Source organism: Enhydra lutris, unplaced genomic scaffold (genome assembly GCF_002288905.1).
Source record: "Enhydra lutris kenyoni isolate GAN:26980312 unplaced genomic scaffold, ASM228890v2 scaffoldscaffold13, whole genome shotgun sequence".
Taxonomy (NCBI): domain Eukaryota; kingdom Metazoa; phylum Chordata; class Mammalia; order Carnivora; family Mustelidae; genus Enhydra; species Enhydra lutris.
This window is the reverse complement of record NW_019154097.1, coordinates 56,854,587-56,874,814: the sequence shown is the minus strand read 5'-3', so window position 1 is coordinate 56,874,814 and position 20,228 is coordinate 56,854,587. Positions and strand designations below refer to the sequence as shown.

The 20,228-nt window shown below is 36.6% G+C and overlaps 1 protein-coding gene across 1 annotated transcript in view; it reads right to left on the bottom strand.

Annotated features, from left to right (window-relative positions):
• Positions 1 to 20,228, bottom strand: part of LOC111146184 (ATP-binding cassette sub-family A member 3-like) — a 131,324-nt gene that overhangs the window by 12,128 nt on the left and 98,968 nt on the right. Inside the window, exons 22-25 of the mRNA XM_022501616.1 lie at positions 16,402 to 16,554; positions 15,349 to 15,527; positions 8,417 to 8,542; positions 7,995 to 8,189 (exon numbers count right to left, since the gene is read on the bottom strand). Of these exons, the coding sequence (XP_022357324.1) occupies positions 7,995 to 8,189; positions 8,417 to 8,542; positions 15,349 to 15,527; positions 16,402 to 16,554 (653 nt within the window). The remainder of the gene's footprint in view (positions 1 to 7,994; positions 8,190 to 8,416; positions 8,543 to 15,348; positions 15,528 to 16,401; positions 16,555 to 20,228) is intronic.

Below are 20,228 nucleotides of genomic sequence, written 5' to 3'. Positions count from 1 at the left end.
AGGAGGGCATGTGTTGTGATGAGCACTGGGCATTATACACAACTGATGAATTGTTGAACACTATATCAAAAACTGTATGTTGACTAACTGAACATATAAAAATTTTTTTAAATGTAAAAAAAATAATTTAGAAGTTAACTCATAGCATTAAAAAAAAAAAACCACAGATTCAGCAGATTCTGGAAAGATGGTAGAGTAGGAAGCTCCAATTTATCTCCCCATCTAGACTATATTACAGTGTCAGAATCTGACTGATAGAACTATTTTGGAACTCTGGAGTATATAGAAAGCTTTGGAATTCCAAGAGAAGATTTAGACCATAAATTGGGGTTAATTTTAATCAATTCCAGCTTTTGGCACACTAGCACTTACCATCCTTTATTCCTAGCACTATGGTAGCATCTGTGCATGTGTTCCTGGAGCAGCTTGCAAAGAGCTGGGGGAGCCAGCTGGCCTAAAGGTATCCTGTCCTCCAAATATTGGGCCTCTGTGTTCTAATTGCTTATTGCTGCTTCTTTCACAAACAGCAAAGTAGAGCCCATTTGAAGGAAGAAAATAAGTCAATAGACACTGTCCCTGAGTAAGACCTGATGATAGATCTGTTACACAAATACTTTAAAACTACTTTCTTAAAGATGATCAAAGAACTAAAGGAAGACATGGAGAAAGTCAAGAAAACGATGTATAAACATAATGGAAATTATCAGTAAAGAGGTAGAAAATCTAAAGAGAAACTAAAAGAAGTCCTGGAACTATTAAGTTTAATAACTGAAGTGAAAAATTCACTGGAGGAGTACAAAGGCAATTTTTTTTAAAGATTTTATTTATTCATTTATTTGAGAGAGAGAGAGAGAGCACAAGCAAGCAGAGAGAGAGAGGAGGAAGCAGGCTCTCCGCCGAGCAGAGAGCCCGATGCGGGGCTCAATCCCAGGACCCTGAGATCATGACCTGAGCCGAAGACAGAGGCTTTAACCCACTGAGCCACCCAGGCGCCCCACAAAGGCAATTTTGAGTAGGCAGAAGAAAGAAGCAGGAGATAAAAAGATAGGGTAATGGAAATCACTGAGCCCATCAAACAGAAAGAAAAAAGATTGAAGAAAAGTGGATGAAGCCTACAAAACCTGTGCAACACTATCAAGTGGATGAACCATGCGTTGTTAGGGTCTCAAAAGAAGAGAGTGATAAAGAGATAGAAAGAATAGTTGAAGAAATGATGACTAAAAATTTCTTAAATTCAGTGAAAGACATGCATATGAACAATCAAGAAGCTCAATGAACTCTAGTCAAGATGAACTCAGAGACCCACACCAAGATGCATTAAAAATCAAACTTTCCAAAACCAAAGAGAGAATCTTAAAGAAGAGACATGAGATCCTCAATAAGATTTCTCATTAGAAAACTTCTAGGTCAGGGACGCCTGGGTGGCTCAGTTGGTTAAGCAGCTGCCTCCGGCTCAGGTCATGATCCCAGCGTCCTGGGATCGAGTCCCACATCGGGCTCCTTGCTCATCAGGGAGCCTGCTTCTCCCTCTGCCTGCCATTCTGTCTGCCTGTGCTTGCTCTCTCTCCCTCTCTCTCTCTGACAAATAATTAAATAAAATCTTTAAAAAAAAAAAAAAGAAAACTTCTAGGTCAGAAAGCCAGTGGTGCCTGGGTGGATCAGTTGGTTAAGCGTCTGCCTTTGGCTCAGGTCCTGCATCAGATTCCCTGCTCAGTGGGGAGTCTGCTTCTCGGTCTCCCTCTGCCCCTCCCCGCTCATGCTCTCTCTCTCTTGCACGCAAATGAATAAATAAAATCTTGAAAAAGAAGAAGAAGAAAGCAGCAGGCCAAAATATTCAAAGTGTTAAGATTACTCAGGTCATGATCTCAGGGTTGTGGGATTGAACCCCACATTTGGGCTCCACACTGGGCATTGGAGCCTTGAGAATGCTTGAGATTCTCTCATTCTCTTTCCCTGTCTCCTCCTCCCACTCACTCTTTTGCTCTAAAAGTATATATATATATATACATGATCCAACTATGGGCTGTCTACAAGATACTCACTTTAGATCCAAGGATACAAATACATTGAAAGTTAAAGGATGGAAAAAGGTATCCCATACAAATAGTAACGAAAATGGTAGGCTAGCTATACTAGTATCAGACTAAATAGGCTTAAAAAATATGAGAAAAAGGAGGACATGAAATATTAGTAAAAATTTCAATGCAGCAAAAAATACAAGAGTTGTAAATATGCATCTAATAACATATCATAAAATATACAGTGCAAAAAATTGATAGTATTTAAGGGAAAAATAGTTGTACAATAACAGTTTGATACCTCAATACTGACTCTTAGTGTCTGATAGGAAACCAGACAGAAGATAAGTAAATTGAGGACTTGAAAATACAACCAACCAACTAGATTAGGAAACATAGAGAACACTCCACCCAACAACAACAGCATATACATTCTTTCCTTTTTAAATTTAATTTTCTACTATGTTTAGCTAGCCAATATATATTGCATCCTTAGTTTTTGATGTAGCTAAGTGTACATGGGATATTTTCCAGAATGGAACATACATTAGGCCATAAATTGTCTCTATGGATTAAAAAAGACAGATATCGTACCAAATACTTTTAGACTACAATGTAAAGAAGTTAAAAATGAATTACAAAATAAAACTAAAAAATTAATAAATTTGTAGAAATTGAACACCCTTTTAAACAAGGGATCAAAGAAGCAATCACAAAGAATGTTAGAAAAATGTAGAGATGAATGAAAATGAAAGCAGAACGTACCAAAACTTATATGGCTCAGTGAAAGCACTGCTTAAGAGCTTTAAACACTTACACTAAAAAATAACATCTCAAATCCACAATCTAACTTTACAACTCAAGGAAACATAAAAAGAAGAAACTAAACACAAAGCTAGCAGAAAGCAGGAAGTAATAGAGCAGAGCAGAAATAAATGAAACAGAAAAGAGAAAAACAATAAAGAACATCAGTGAAACCAAAAGTTGGTTCTTTGAAAAGATCAAAAAATTGACAAACCTCTAGCTAAACAGACTAAGGGGGGAAAAAGGCAAGGTCCAATGCTTCACAACATCGGATTTGGCAATGATTTCTTCAATATGACAACAAAGGAAAAGAAAAGATTGGACTTCATGAAAATTTTAAAATGTTGTACATCAAAAAAAGACTATCAACAAAGTAAAAATGCAACCCACAGAATGGGAGGAAGAAACTAAATTTTTTAAAAAGATTTTATTTATTTATTTGACACAGAGAGAGAGATCACAAGTAGGCAGAGACATAGGCAGAGAGAGAGAGAGAGGGAAGCAGGCTCCCCACTGAGCAGAGAGCCTGATGCGGGATTCGATCCCAGGACCCTGAGATCATGACCTGAACCAAAGGCAGAGGCTTAACCCACTGAGTCACCCAGGTGCCCTGAAGAAACTAAATTTCATATCCCATAAGAGATTAATACCTGGGACTTATAGAGAAGACCTAAAAGTCAACAACAAAAACAACAAACTGATTCAAAAATGGGTAGCAGAGTTGAATAGACATTTCTTCAAAGAATATAAACAAATGGCCAATAAGCAAGAAAACAGGCAAATCAAAACGACAATGAAATATCACTTTGCATTCATCATGAGATGCTCTCTTAGAACGTTTTGAAATGATCATGTGATTTTAATCTTTTATTCTATTAATGTAGTAGATCACACTTATTGATTCTATTTGTTGAACTATCCTTGCATCTCAAGGATGAATCCCACTTCATATTGGTGCATAATGCTTGAATTGCACTACTGAATTCAGTTTACTAGTATTTTGTTGAGAATATTTGCATCTATATTCATCAGTGATACTGGCCTATGGTTTCCTTTTATTGTAGTGTCCTTATATGGGCTTTGGTGTGAGAATAATTTTGACTTTGTAAACTGAGTTTGAAAGTGTTACCTTCAAATTTTTTGGAAGATTTTCAGAAGAAGTGGCATTAATTCTTTAAACATTTCGTAGAATTCACCACTGAAATCATCTGGTCCTGGGCTTTTCTTTCTTAGAGGAGGTTTGATTATTACTACAATTTCCATAGTCATTATTGGTCTGTTTGGATTTTATATAGCTAGAAGGAAAATTTCCAGACCATATGATAATTCAATTTTGGAGGGGCACTGACATAAAGTTTTCCATATCAGTATCTTTTTTAAATTGTTAAGACTTGTTTTGACATGTCATCCAGATAGTCATCTAACATACTCCTCATGTGCTTGAAAAGAATGTATATTCTTTTGCTGTTAGGTTAAAAGTTCTGTTTGTCAGGTCCATTTTAATATATAATGCTGGTTAAATTCACTCCTTACTGATTTTCTGTCTGGGTATTCTATCCATTATTGAGGTTTCCTGTTATTGTATCGGTTTCTTTTTTTCAGATCTGTTATTTGTTCATATAGGTAGGTGTTCTGATGTTGGGTGCATATATATTTACAATTATTATATCCTCCTATTGAATTGACACTTTTTATCATTAGTGTCTCCTGACAGTTTTAATTAGTTTACTTTGTCTGACATAAGTCTAGTCATTCCTGCTTTCTTTTGCTTACCAATTGTATGAAATATGTTTCCTTAACTTCATTTTCAGTCAATGCGTATCCTTGAATCTGAAAGAGTTTTTTGTAGACACATCATAGTTGGATCTTTTTTTTTCCATTTTCTTTTTTTCTTTTTTTAAAATTTAAATTCAATTAGCCAAGGTATAGTTTTTGATATAATGTTCAATGATTCATTAGTTGAATATAACACCCAGTGCTCATTCTATCACATGCCCTCTTTAATTCCCATGACCCAGTTACCCCATTACCCCACCCACCTCCCTTTCTACAACCCTCAGTTTGTTTCCTGGAGTCAAGTGTCTCACATTGTTTGTCTCCCTCTCTTATTTTTGTCCCATTCAGTTTTCCCTCCCTTCCTCTATTGTCCTCTGCACTATTCCTTATGTTCCACATATGAATGAGGCAGTCCTAAGAGGGAAATACATAACCATCCAAGCATCTCTGAAAAAATTAGAAAAATCCCAAATGCACAAGGTAAACTTACACCTAAAGGACCTGGAGAAAGAAAAGAAAAGAAAGCCTAAGCCAAGCAGGAGAGGAGAAATAATAAAGATTAGAGCAGAAATCAATGAAATAGAAACCAGAAAAACAGCAGAACCATAAGTGAAACTAGAAGCTGGTTCTTTGAAAGAATTAATAAGATCACAGTTGAATCTTATCCATTCAGCCGGGTTTTTTGGGGGTGGGGGTGGGGGGGGAGTTTAGTCTGTTGAGACTTACTGGTAGAGAAGGATTTGTCATTGCCATTTTGTTAACTGTTTTTTGTCTTACAGTTCTTCTGTCCTTCTTTTTCTCTCTTGCTGTATTCCTTTGTGTGTCACTGTTGTTGCTTTTTGATTGACTGATTGACTGACAGGAGTTAATTCCTTTTCCTTTCTTTAATGTAACTTCTTAGATATTTTCTTTGTGGTTACCAAACGTTTACACGAGACTTACAAAAGAGACTGTTATAAAACATTTACACGAAATGTTTTATAACAGTCTCTTTTAAGCTCTTTTTAACAACTTGAATTCTCTGCTTTTCTCTTTTTCCTCCACATTATATGCTATTTATGTCACAATTTATATCTACCTGTCTTGTATTATATATCCATTAACATAACTTAGTTATAGCTGTTTAAATACTTTTTTCTTTTCTATTTTTCTAAGATTTTATTTATTTGACAGAGAAAGACACAGTAAGAGCATGAACAAAAGCAGGGGGAGTGGGAGAGGGAGAAACAGGCTTCCTGCTGAGCAGCGAGCCCAATGCCGGGCTCCATCCTAGGATCATGGGAACACAACCTGAGCCAAAGGCAGACGCCTAACAACTAAGCTGCCAGGCGCCCCTAAAATTTTTTTTTTTAACTTTTACAGTATAATTAAAAGCAATTTACCCACCACCAATACAATAAAACATTTCTGGTTTTGATCTTTATCAATGAGATTCATATTTTGTTAGGCTCTCATATTGTTTTCTGTCCTTTCTTTTACCTTGAAGAACTCCATTTAGTTTTTTTGTTTTGTCTTGTTTTTGTTTTGTTGTTGCTGTTTTTGTTTGTTTGTTTGTTTGTTTGTAAGAGTGTTCTAGTGGTGTTAAACTCCCTCAGCTTTTGTTTGTCTGAGAAAGTCTTTATCTCCCCTATACTGAAGTACACATTTGCTGGGTATAGTACTCTTTGTTGGCAATTTTTGTCTTTCAGCACTTTGTTTTGTTTATTTATTTATTTATTTATTTTTTTACTATATCATCCCACTCACTTCTAGCCTGTTTCTGCTGAACAATTTTCTGAACATTAATGGGGGTTCTCTTGTATGTAACAAGTCACTTTCCTCTTGCCATTTGCAAAATTCTTTGTCTTTAACTTTTCATAATTTGATTATGTGTCTTGGTGTGGGTTTCTTTGGATGTACATTTTTATTTTAATGCTTTGGTCTTCTAGATCTGATGCCTATGACCTTCCCCAGTTTTGCAGTTTTTATCTATCTTATTTTGAATAAGTTTTCTGCTCCTTTCTCTTTCTTCCTTCTTAAGCTTCCGTAACGCATATATTGGTCCTCCTGATAGTGTCCCTTATGTTTCTTATGCTATCTTCACTTTTTTCATTTCTTTTCCTTTTTCTCTGATCAGAGGATTTCCACTGACTTGTCTTTGAAATCTTACCCTTTCTTCTGCTTGATGTAGTCCACTGCTGAATTCCTCTATTGAATTTTTCAGTTTAGTTGTTAGATTCTTCAGATATATGATTTTTGATACTTTTATGCTTCTCTTTATTGAAATTCTCATTTAGATCATGCTTTGATCTCCTGAACTTGGTTAGCATACTTAAAATCACTGCTTTGAACTCTCTAGCAGATAAATCACCTATCTCATTATGGTCTTTTCTGGATATTTACCTTGCTCTTTTGTTTATAATATATTTCACTGTCTCTTCCTTTTTCCTCTCTATATTGCATTAAATAAATTAATTAAATAAAAAAGCCAACTTACCCTGCCTAGATAAGTTGGCCTCACATAGGAGAAGAAATCATCTGGCCAGGGGTTCTCCATACCTCTTAAAACTTTGTGCTTGTCAAAACCATTGCTTATGTTAGTGACCCTGGGAGATTAGGGTGTATCAAATCCCATCAAGCAGAGGAAGTGCCCACAAGCTCATTCAGGTTCCTGGAAGAGTACTAATTTCTTGCCCCATTAGTTCCCAGATGCAGATTAATTTGAAGTTCAACTTTTGTTGGGATGTTAGATATGTAGTCTAGCCCCTCCTGGCAAGAAACTGGGAGCTGGGTATGTTGGCCTACTTGCTTTGTGCTGAGCCATCCTGTCAGACCCAGAGCTAGAAGATTTGGGGACCAGTCCCTTGGGTGGAAGCCATAAAAACTGAGAAGCTACATGCATGGTTTAAAGTTTTCAGTCCTCAGGCAGAAGCTGGGAATTGGGGATTCCCTCCTGAATGTAAGACACTGTGTTGTAGGTGGGGTTTACAGAGAGAATGTGTTCCAACTTATCCTACCCTTTTTTATGTGAGTATTTCCTCAATTGTATGATGTGTAAGAATCTCCCAATTCATTTCTGGATTTCTTGCAGAAGGAAATGATCTCTGTGTAACTATTTATTCAGTGTATCCATGGAATGAGGGAAAGTTAGGAGCCTCCTATTTCACCATCTCATTCTCCAGTAGTTTCAAAGAACAGTAAAGACACTCTTGTCTTAGATTCTCAGAGTAAGGCTGCTCTTATTATCCTATCACTTCCCTCAAAAATGTATTTCTCCCTCTGAAATCCACTGGCTGAGTCAACAGTATCAATATCGATAACTGCCATGATTCCTACCTATCACTTTCCACTACTTTCCTCTTATCTCTCCCCCAAGTAATCATGCTACTCACATCTCAGATAGTAATCGTGTCTTACCTCTAGAAGATTTTTGGTGATACTTAAGTTCTCAATAAACACATCCCCAGAGGTAGCAGTCTCTTCTCCAGTCAATATTTTGAAGGTAGTAGTTTTTCCAGCTCCATTTAATCCAAGCAATCCAAAGCATTCCTTCTTTTGGATTCCAAGGGAGATATTTCTGACAGCCAAAACAGCTGGACATGTAAAGTATATCTTAAAAAATACAGAAAGCACAATATAGCAAAGGATATTTATAGGTTAAATTTTAAAAATACATCAGACCCCTATGAACCACTCTGGACCTCAGACAACTTCACAAAAACTCTCCTACTCTGTTGGACTAATACACACAGATTCAGAAGACCACAGTGAGCCCTTGATGCTAATGACATGATCTTTAATAGGAATGAAATCATAAATTGGCCATTGAACAATATTACCTTTGTGAGTTCCTTAATAAGTACTGTGAAATTCAGGGATTCCTGAGGTTGCTCCAGGATTCTGTTTCTCTCATATTGCACATCATCATCTTCAGATTCCCCAGATAATTCTGTGGACACTATTTCCTATATTTTCAAAAACAGCATCACAGAAATGGAGACCTCTTAGACATCAGGTCTAGATAACTGGTTGGCTTCAGGAAGGCTTAACTGGGGATTTATCTCAAAGATGTCAGAACAGAAATTTCAAATCATTCCCAAAAAACTTCCTACATACCTGTCACACTGTCATATATAAACCTATCCCCTATTTCCGAAGTTTGAAAACTATACTCCTACCCATGAGCAAGTAGCTTGTTCCTATCAAAATGGACACTTAATCAAAAACTGGAACCATGGGCTCCTGGGTGGCTCAGTTGGTTAAGTGACTGCCTTCAGTTCAGGTCGTGATCCTGGAGTCCCGGGATCAAGTCCCACATCAGGCTTTCTTCTCACCAGGGAGTCTGCTTCTCCTGCTGACCTCTCTCCTCTCATGCTCTCTCTCTCTCTCTCTCAAATAAATAAATAAAATCTTGGGAAAAAAACTGGAACCACAACACACACTATAAATTATAACCAAATACTATTTGCTAATTACATTTATTTTATAAGATATCAATAGAATTAAGAATAGGGAAGATTAACTCTTTCTTTTCTGAGAGGAAGAGTGGAATCCAAGGACCATTTCACAAGGTAAATAAACTGAATTTAAAAAAATAAATAGGAGTTAATTAGGAGACTTATAATGGGAAGGGAGAAAAAAGGGCAGGGCATTCCACATGGTAGAAAGAGTATGAAAGAATAATCTAAGATTTGTCCATTACTCTACTTTAATTTTTAACTTCCTGTTTTGAAAAAATTTTGATTTATGGACAATTATAAACACAGGATAATTCCAGTATGCATTTTAGCCTTCTAATGTTAACACCTTACATAGTCACGGTACACTGATCAAAATAAAGAAATTAACATTGGTTCAATTCTAGGAACTACAGATTTTATTGTAGTTTAGTGCAAAATATGCTGAATAATTTTAATGCCACTTTTAGTCTAAACTTTTAAAGCACAACATATCCAGACAAGTGCATAAATCATAAACCTACATCTTAATGATTTTTCACAAGGTGAACATATTTATGTAACCACCCCTGATAAAGAAAACAGAGCATTACCTCAACAGTAACTGGAATCCTGACTTGTAACTCCAAATATTATATATTAGTTTTGTCTGTTTTTGAAATTTATATGAACGGAATTCTACTTTATTTTTTAATTTTTAAGTTAAGTTTGATTCCAGTAAACACACAGTTTTAAATTAGTTTTTGGTGTACAATATAGTGATTTGACAATTCTACATATGACTTATGTTCATTGTGATGTGTACTCTTAATCCCCTTCACCTATTTCACCCATTCCACCCACCAACCTCCCCTCTGGTGACTGTCAGTTTGTTCTCTATAGTTAAGAGTCTGTTTCTTGGTCTGACTGTCTCTTTCTCTTAACAGAATTCTACTTTATGTAACTTTTCTGTGTCTGGCTTCTTTGGGGGCAATATTATAGTTGTGTTATTATTCCATGCTGTTCCATATGAGTTATAGCCTGCTTCTTCTTGTTGCTATATTCTATTGTGAGAACAGACATTTCTTTTGTTATGTTATGTTAGTCATCATACAGTACATCATTAGTTTTTGATGTAGCATCCCATGATTCATTTTTGTGTACAACACACAGGGCTTAATACAACACATGCCCTCCTTAATAACCATCATGAGGCTAACCCATTCCCCCCTACCTGTCTCCCCTCTGAAACCCTCAGATTGTTTCCCAGAGTCCATAATCACTCATGATTCATGTCCGCCTCTGATTTCTCCCCCACTTCAGTTTTCCCTTCTTTCCCCTAATGCCCATTATATGACTGACAAACATATGGTCTGCTTCTCTCTCTTTTTTAAAGGGGGTCTATATGAATAATGCTGTGTGAACATTCTTGTAAGTGTCTTTTGGTGAACATGAGTGTGCATTTCTGTTGGATTTATACCTAGAAGGGGAGCTTCTGGGTCTCGGTATGTGCTCATTTTCATAAACATATGAAGGCAATATATTAGAATGCAATGCAAGACAGTTTTCTAAAGAGTTATCAGTTTATATTCCCAACACCAGTGTTTTGAGATTTCTAGTCATTCTGCAGCCTCAGCACTTACTATTTTTATGAGTATGATTTGGTGTCCTTTAGTGGCTTTTATTAGCATTTACTGATGACTACTGATGTTGTGAATTTTTACATAAATTTATTGCATATTTGGATATTCTTTTCTGTAAAGTCAGTGTCCCAAGTCTTTTGCCCACTTTTAAATTGGGCTTTCTGTCTTTTTCTTACTGATTATCAATTCAAAAATCTTTTTCCAGTTGGTGACTTGCCTTTTCATTCACTTGATGTCTTTTGATAATGATGCCCTCACTATCATGAAGGTATTTGCTATGTTTTTGTCCTAAAAGTTTATTATTTTACCTTTCACATTTAGATCTACAGAAAAGTTGTAAGTTAGAAATGATTTGTACAGAGTAAGACAGGAGTCAACTTCATTATTCTCAATGTGGATAACCAACTGGATCAGCACCACTAATTGAAAAGAATATCCTTTCTCCACTGCATTATGTGTCAATGTTGTCATACATCAGTGACCACATATTTCTATTCACATGCATCTATTTCTAGAAATTCTATTCCATTTGTTCTTGAATTTTAGCATGTGTCAGAATCAGCTGGATGGCTTATAAAACATAAAATAAAACCAAAAACTTCTGATTTTAGTAGGTCTGGGGTGGGGCCCAAGAACTTGCATTTCCCCCCCCTTTTTTTTTTTAATTTGACAGACAGAGATCACAAGTAGGCAGAGAGGCAGGCGTGGGGGGAGGGGAGTAGGCTCCCTGCTGAGCAGAGAGCCCAACACGGGCCCAATCCCAGGACCCTGAGATCATGACCTGAGCCAAAGGCAGAGGCTTTAACCCATTGAGCCACCCAGGTGCCCCAAGAACTTGCATTTCTAAAAATGAAAAATTCCAAGCTACTACAAATAACCACCCCTTAAGGAAAATTATTTTTCTAATACATTGTTTTATTTGTCTGTTTTAGTTACTACAGTTTACAAAAAATACTTATATATGGTAGTATTAGTGCACTACTTTTGTTCTCCTTCAACACTTCCTTGGCTATCCTTGACATTTTGCATTTCCATGCAAATTTTAGACTCAGCTGATCATTTTCCACACATAAACATGCACACACAAAAATACCCACTAGCATTTTGATTGGAATTGTTTTGAATCTTTAGATCAATTTGGGAAAAAACTATCGTTTTCCCAATATTGGGTTTTCCAAAGCAAGTACGTGGTATTCCTTGATTTATAGGTCTTCTTCAATCTCTCAATAGTGTTTTGTACTTTTCCATATAAAGGTCTTGTATAAATTCTGTTAGACTTATTCCTAGATATTTTTTTCTTTTTATGTTATTTGAATAACAACATTTTACATTTCACTTGTTTGTGGCTTATATATGGATATATAACTGATTTTTCTATACAGACTTTGTATTTAGCAATATTAATTTTAACACTTCATTCCTTTAACTATGTACACAATGCTGTCATTTGTAAATAATGAATTTTTAAATTTTTACAATTTTATGCCTATCATTTTTTTTCTTGCCCTATTGCATTAATACCTATAATAAATTGGATAAAAATGGAATTTAAAAATGGAATAAAAGGGAATAAAAGGTATAGCATAGGGAATATAGTTAATGGTATTGCAGTAGTGTTGTATGGTGACAGATGATAGCTACACTTGTGGTAAGCATAGCATAACATATAAACTTGTGAACTTACTATGTGGACACTTGAAACTAATCTAACATTGTTCAACTTGGGTCATGATCCTAGGATCCTGGGATCGAGCTCTGCAGTGGGCTCCCTGCTCAGTGCAGAGCCTGCTTCTCCCTCTCCCTCTGCCTGCCACTCCTCCTGCTTGTGCTCTCTCTCTGTCACGTAAATAAATGAAATCTTTTAAAAAAATCATATTATTTGATGTAGATTTTTCTTGTGGTTACTTTTTACCATACTAAGGAAGTTCCTTTCTGGTTTTGGTTTGCTAAAGAATTTTATAAGAAATACAATTTTATCAAATCTTTTTTCTGAATCTCTCAGGGTTGTAATTATTTTTCTGATTTTTCTTATTAATATAGTGAATTATGTTTTATTAGTATGGTGACTTAAAGTGTTACACTGTTAACTTAAATTGAATTTAAGTTAAAAATTAAGAAAAAATTGGGGCGCCTGGGTGGCTCAGTGGGTTAAAGCCTCTGCCTTTGGCTCAGGTCATGATCCCAGGGTCCTGGGATCGAGCCCCGCATCGGGCTCTCTGCTCAGCGGGGAGCCTGCTTCCTCCTCTCTCTCTGCCTGTCTCTCTACCTACTTGTGATCTCTATCTGTCAAATGAATAAAAAAAAAAAAATCTTAAAAAAAAAATTAAGAAAAAATAAAGTGTTACACTATGCTTGCATTCCTGTAATAAACCTTACCAGGTGATGAATTCAAACTAACATTTTTGTGAAGGATTTTTGCATCTGTGTCCATAAGCACAATTCATCTGTAATTTTTCTGTTTTGTAGCATTATTTATAGCTATTATTCTCTAAGTTATTATGGCCTCACAAGACAGCAAGACAGAAAAATAAAGGTAAGAAAATAAATCAATAAAATAGAAAACAAAACATATAACAGAGAAGTAAAAAATTCAAAAGTTGGTTCTTCGGAGAGATTAATTGGTTAAACACCTACTAAGAGTAATTAAGAAAACAAGGTTGGGGGAGCAGAAAAACTACAAACTACTAACAGATATTAAGAACAAAACAGAAGAACAGGGGCGCCTGGGTGGCTCAGTGGGTTAAGCCTCTGCCTTCGGCTCAGGTCATGGTCTTAGGGTCCTGGGATCGAGCCCCGCGTCGGGCTCTCTGCTCAGCGGAGAGCCTGCTTCCCTTCCTCTCTCTCTCTGCCTGCCTCTCTGCCTACTTGTGATCTTTGTCTGTCAAATAACTAAATAAAATCTTTAAAAAAAAGAAAAAAACAGAAGAACACTGTGAACAGATTGTTGTCAATACATTTGATGATTTAGATGAAACTGGCACATTCCTTGAAAAGTGCAAAATGAGAAAAGAATAGAAAACCTGCACACTCCAATGTTATATAATTTGAAACTCTTATTACAAATTTTCCCTCAAAGAAAATCCCAAGTCCATATAATTTTGCCCTTAAATTCCTCATTCCCAAAACTCGACTGCCCTCAGAATGAAGTTCAAGATCCTTAGCATGGCACTTTGGAGGCCTTTCCCAGCTCAGCCACATCACTTTTTTTCTTTTTTTGACATATAATGTATTATTTGTTGCAGTCATCCTGCCCTGCCTTCCAACACCTTGGCTCCAGACATAATAATAGCTCCTTGAATGTTTTCCAGCTCCTTGTCCGTTCATAAGTTGACCTCTATGCCTTGGACTCACTTTCTCAAGTGTCACCCAATGCCCAAAGCTTGGTTTCGTGACACCTAGATGCATTTACAGTATTTTGGGTTTCTGTTTATTAGAGCACATATTTTTTGGATTGTATTTGTCTGAACTCTGATTTGGTCCCTGTCTTGAAACCCTTTCTCTTGCATCTCTGTGGAGGTCTCCCTTACCCTCTCTTCCAAGTCTGGGAATCTGTTTGTTCCTCCTGGGCCTCTCCCAGGAATCTGAGACCTGTCCAACATCTAGTATGATACCAGGTACATAGTAGGTACCTGAGGCATATCTTTGGAATGTATGACCTCAGCCTTGGGTGTTGGACTTTGCTGGTGCTAACAAGCTTTTTGCGTGTTCACTGGACCTGACCCTTCAGTTCTTGGGCTTTTCCTACCCACTGAGAAATTCCCTATGGAATCTTGCAGATTAATGGCTCAGCTGAATAGGAGACACTCTAAGATCTGGACACCAGGTGCTGGCTCTACTGATGACACCTTAGCTGAGCCTTTGCTCAGCATCTTCCCCACTTCTGGAGGCAATTCTGGGATATTCTCTGCCTTTTATGCCTCCATTAGTGCCATCATTCATACCTTACTCATGTACATTGTGTCTTGATTACCTATGGAGTCAGACCTGTACTGGCAAATGTGAAGAAAGACCACATTGGCATAGTAAGACTTTGGACTGAAGTCTAAGCTTATGGGACAGTCATGCAATTTCATCTATTTTGATAACAGAGAGGCTCCTTTTGCCTCAAAATATTCTTTCTTCTGAAAACACTTCAGACTGTGGTTCTCAAAGCATGAAGGAGTTGCAGAAGCACCACTTGAAAATCTATTACATATGCAAGTTCAGGCCCTACCTAAGGTCCACAAGATCAGCAACTCATGGAGCAGAGACCAGCAACTTGTATTTTAAGAAGACTTCCAGGAGAATCTGGTAAATGCCAGATTTTGAGAGCAACTGCTATAGAGCCTTACTATCAAGTGTGCATTCTGTAGGCTGGCAGAATCAATACCACCTGGGAGTTTGTTAAATAGCTAGGGACCAAATTAGGGTGCATGAGCACTTTGGGAGGAAATGGCCCTCTGATAAGAGATGTTCAAAGGAAAGCTTTCTATTATAATAAAATTATAAAAAATACCATATTTTGACTGGCAAAGCTCAGAATGTTTAGAAACCACAAAGTTCAAATTACGATGAAGATCTTTGATTAACATGGATTTCAATCAACATAGATTGATTTATATTTCTATATTCAATAACAGAATTCGGCATGTGTGGAGACATGTTTTTGGTCTTAGAGATATCCATCCCTAAGATCCATAGCCAGGTACTTACCTTATTAAATTTCTTGTAGATACCAAAGAAAATATAGCGAAACACAAAGGTTTTCACTTTCCATGAGGTGGTCTCCATAAGGAAAATCAAGACGAAGAAAATAAATCCCAAAACAGCCATCGCAATTAAAAATTTTCCTATTGCATCTTTTTCCAAACCATATACATTCATCTGAGTTACTGATGTCAATGACAAAGGAAAAGATACAGGTTTATTTAAAAAAATTATTTCAATAAGAAAACTCTAAGATGTCAACAAACTGGAAGTACCACAGAATCAAATAGAATGATTATCAAATAAGCACAAAATACTATATTTAGTGGTATGTTTGATGACTTTATATGTCATGCAAAATATCTTCAAGATCCTTTAATTCCATGAATTTTGTCTTGCTATAGTTCTAGGCATCCATTATCAATATGGTGCCATATAGCCAGAACCTTTGGGTGAATGCCTGTTCACACTAATCAGAGTAGTGGGTAGCAACAGAGGCTTTCCTTGCCCCAAAATACATTTCCTTTGAAACTACTTCAGATGGTGGGTCTGAAAATATGGAGCAGTGGCAGTAGAATCACCTGGAATATGCTACATATGCAAACACTCTTACCTATAAGGGAATACTAACATTTAATCTAAGTTGGAAGTGCTAAACGGCTGACACTTTTTCAATTGCTTATGAGAAAAAAGTAATAATTACAAGGTTCTAAATTCATATATATATATATATGTGTGTGTGTGTGTGAGTGTGTGGGTATGTGTGTATATAGTATATGCATATATGCGTATGTATCACATTTTCTTTATCCATTCATCCATGGAGATTCTATCCCATGAGAAAATGCATTATGCTAAAGTTTTGAATCTTAGCTCTAACTCGTACAAATTGTGCGACAGAGTAAGTTACTCAATTTTATATAAACTTTAGTTTCCTCAAAGTGAATATAACAACACATAACTTGATGGTCATTGTGAAGATTCAAAATAATAAAGGTAGAGCTATGTATGTCAAATAAGTAATAGGCCAGTGGTGTCTGACAAGTCCCAGATACTCACTTGCTTTACTACAATTTACAAAGGCAGGAACGTCTTTTGAGGAACACAGCAGCCTTGTATTTTGGTTATGAAAATATTTACTGATGCTCATCCCAAAGTTATATATGGGTAACACCATCAATGAGTCAAGTAGAAGGCTCTCAGAATCAGGTCCTTTGTGATTAAAAAGATAACATTAGCATCCTTTATACAAAATGAATTGCCCCAGGAAAACAAAATGTCTCCAATGAATTAAATGGAGAAAATTACAAAGCTATATTATTATCCTCACAAAACTCTCACTTCTTGCCACTAAGTATATGTTTTGTAGCATAGTTTATGTTGATAATTACAGCACTGGAAAATCCTCTGCAAAGTTGATGTCCATATAACCTGTCCTCTGTCACCTGATGTGAATAGGAAATGCATACTAATTTCTCATTTTTCTTATCTTATCTTATCATTTTTCTTATCATGGATGAATAAAGAAACAAAGTTGTGGTGGGAAAGTCAGCATATGACAATAGTAGGAAAGAGATAAATATTTTATCAGCTGAAAGGAGATACATCTTCAGAGAACCAAGTTTAAAGCTCACTGAGGTTTCTTTAAATATTAATTTAATGTGTATAATAGTTGAAGACTATATATGAAGGAATAGGCAACACAATTACAAGTTAAGTTAACAAAGGTCATTGTTGGACTTCAAGACTTAGCTCAGACTGTTGGTAATAAATATAAGATGATATGCCTGGGCAAAAAACATCTTTGTAAGACACTTTGATAAAAGTGAGATGGTCAACCAAGGAGGACAGAGAATGAGTGAAGTTCCTAAGATATAAATTTTCTAACTGGTAAAGTCATATCAAGCCTGCCTCAAAGAGGGTAACAATTGGTGTATACGCAAATAATCTAGTATCCAGAAAGAATTCTGGACACTGACTGGCCCCCTGCATAGATGCCAAAAATAACAAGGAGCTAATGTTAAAAAGTATTTAGCCTCTCTCCATAGAATACAAATATTCTCTTTTCTTCTTTTAAAAAAATCTATTTATGTATTTGACAGAAAGAGAGAGAACAAGCAGCAGGAGCAGCAGATGTAAACGGAGAAGTAGGCTTTCTGCTGAATAGGAGGGCTGATGTGGGGCTTGATCCCAGGACCTTGGGATCATGACCTGAGCTAAAGCTTAACCGACTGAGCCACCCAGGCGCCCCTATAAATATCCTCTTATTTCTAAGGAGTAGAGGAAAATCTTCCTACATAAAGAAAAGTAATATGCTAATATAACTGGTTTTGATTCAGTTTTGTCATGTAACAAAAACAAAAATCAATTTACGCAATTAATAAAAAAATTTTTTTTTAATTTTTAAGTAATATGATTCCTTAGCTGACAAACTGTTGAAAGATACCATATGAATGGGGTGTGGAGGGATACAAAAACTGAGGAAAAAATGGTTGTAAATGCATGGATAATGTTTAAAAATACTTATCTTCCAGATCAGATTGTGTACAAACCAATAGGAGTAGAATACCAATCAACCAAACTGGATACAATCATAAACAGTGTGGCCATTTTGTGTGTAATGACCAAAAATTAACTCTCTCTGTAGGATTTAGAGAAAAGGAGAATTACTATCTGTTGTTTTGGTTTTCCTCTCTCTATATTCTCCATATTTCTGAAAATAGTTTCCTGATTTTCTTATCATCTCTGAATAATGAGTTCAGTTTCTTTTCTAATTTCACATTCTTTATTCTCACCTATTACTACATTGACTAGGGCCTTAGGTGTAACATTGATTTGAAAGGGAATGTTGGCAACCCACAGAATGGGAGAATATATTTGTAAATGACACTACAGACAAAGGGCTGATATCCAAGATCCATAAAGAACTTCTCAAATTCAACACCCCCAAAACAGATAACGAAGTAAAAAAATGGGCAGAAGACATGAACAGACACTTCTCCAAAGAAGCCCGGTAGTGGGTTTTAAGGAGGGCACGTATTGCATGGAGCACTGGGTGTGGTACATAAACAATGAATCTTGGAACACTGAAAAAAAAATTAAAAAAAAAAAAGAAGTGGGGTGCCTGGGTGGCTCAGTCGTTAAGCATCTGCCTCCATCTCAGGTCATGATCCGAGGGTCCTGGAATTGAGCCCCATACCAGGTTCCCTGCTCAGCAGGAAGCCTGTTTCTCTCTCTCCCACTCCCACTGCCTGTATTCCCTCTCTCACTGCTGTTTATTTCTTGGTCAAATAAATAAATAAAATCTTAAAAAAAAAAAGAAGAAGGCATACAAATGGCTAACAGACACATGAAAAAGTGTTCATCATCATTAGTCATCAGGGAAATTCAAATCAAAACCACACTGAGATACCACCTTACACCAGTTAGAATGGCACAAATTAACAAGGCAGGAAACAAATGTTGGCAGGTTGTAGATAAAGGGGAGCACTCTTACACTGTTGGTGGGAATGCAAGCTTTACTTTGGTAAAGAGTATGGAGGTTCCTCAAGACGTTAAAAATAGAGCTACCCGACAACCCAGAAATTGCACTACTAGGTATTTACCCCAAAGATACAGATGTAGTGAAAGAAGGAGCACATACACCCCAATGTTCATAGCAGCAATGTTCACAACAGCCAAACTGTGGAAAGAGCTGAGATGCCTTTCAACAGCTGAATGGATAAAAAAGATGTGGTTCATATATACAATGGAGTATTACTCAACCATCAGACAGGTTGAAAACCCACCATCCACATCGACATGGATGGAAGTGGTGGGGATTATGCTAAGTGAAATAAGCAGAGAAAGACAATCATCACATGGTTTCACTAATGTGTGGAACATAAAGAATAGCACAGAGGACCATTGGGGAAGGGAGGGAGAACTGAAGGTGGGTTGATCAGAGAGGGAGACAAACCCTGAGGAACTATAGACTCTGGAAAACAAACTGAGGGTTACAGAAGGGAGGGGGTCTGGGAGTGGAGTAGCAGGGTGATGGGTATTAAGAAGAGCACGTCTTGTGATGAGTACTGGATGTTATATGCAGCTAATGAATCACCAAACACTATATCAAAAACTAATGATGTACTATATGGTGGCTAACTGAACATAATAAAAATAAATAAATAAAAATAAAAAGACCTCTGAGAGGGATGCTGCCTTGCAGCCCAGCCAACTTGATTTTAGCCCAATGTACCCTCTGATAGACTTCTCATCTACAGAGCTGTAGGATGATACATTTGTATAATTTACTAAGTTTGCAGTGACCTGCTACTGCAGCAATAGAAAACTAACACAGAAACTAATTGACAGCAATGTGACTAACTCAGTAAATGAGCACCACAGTATAAATTCTTCTACATGTTTCTTAGTCTATTATTCAGAGATCAATTCTTCTTCATGTGGCTTAATATTACTCATTGAAGAGGTGTGCAAGGAGTATTAAGATAGGTTTCCAACTATCTCAGGGAATTCTTTTGTGGGAGGGCAAGGCCCAAGGTCAGTAAATGGGTTAGAAGCCTCTTCCTCTCAGTCTTTGCAAGACCTAGTATGGCTGAATTACTTAAAACAGATCTAATTAATGTTCACAGGGTCATTTAATAAAGTAGTGGCAACATTTGTGCTCTATGAAACTTCTCTTTGCCATCATTGCCAGTCCAATCAATCTCTCCATAATCTTAAAGTCAAAGGAGGAAAATGAAATAATAAATATTGTACTGAGCCTGGGCCAATGGACTGAAGGACTGGGTTAGTGAAAATGTAGTGTCTTAATTTGTCTTGCATTGCCCCCAACATAATGCCTATAACATCTGTGACACTTAACAAAAGATTATTAACTTACAAGC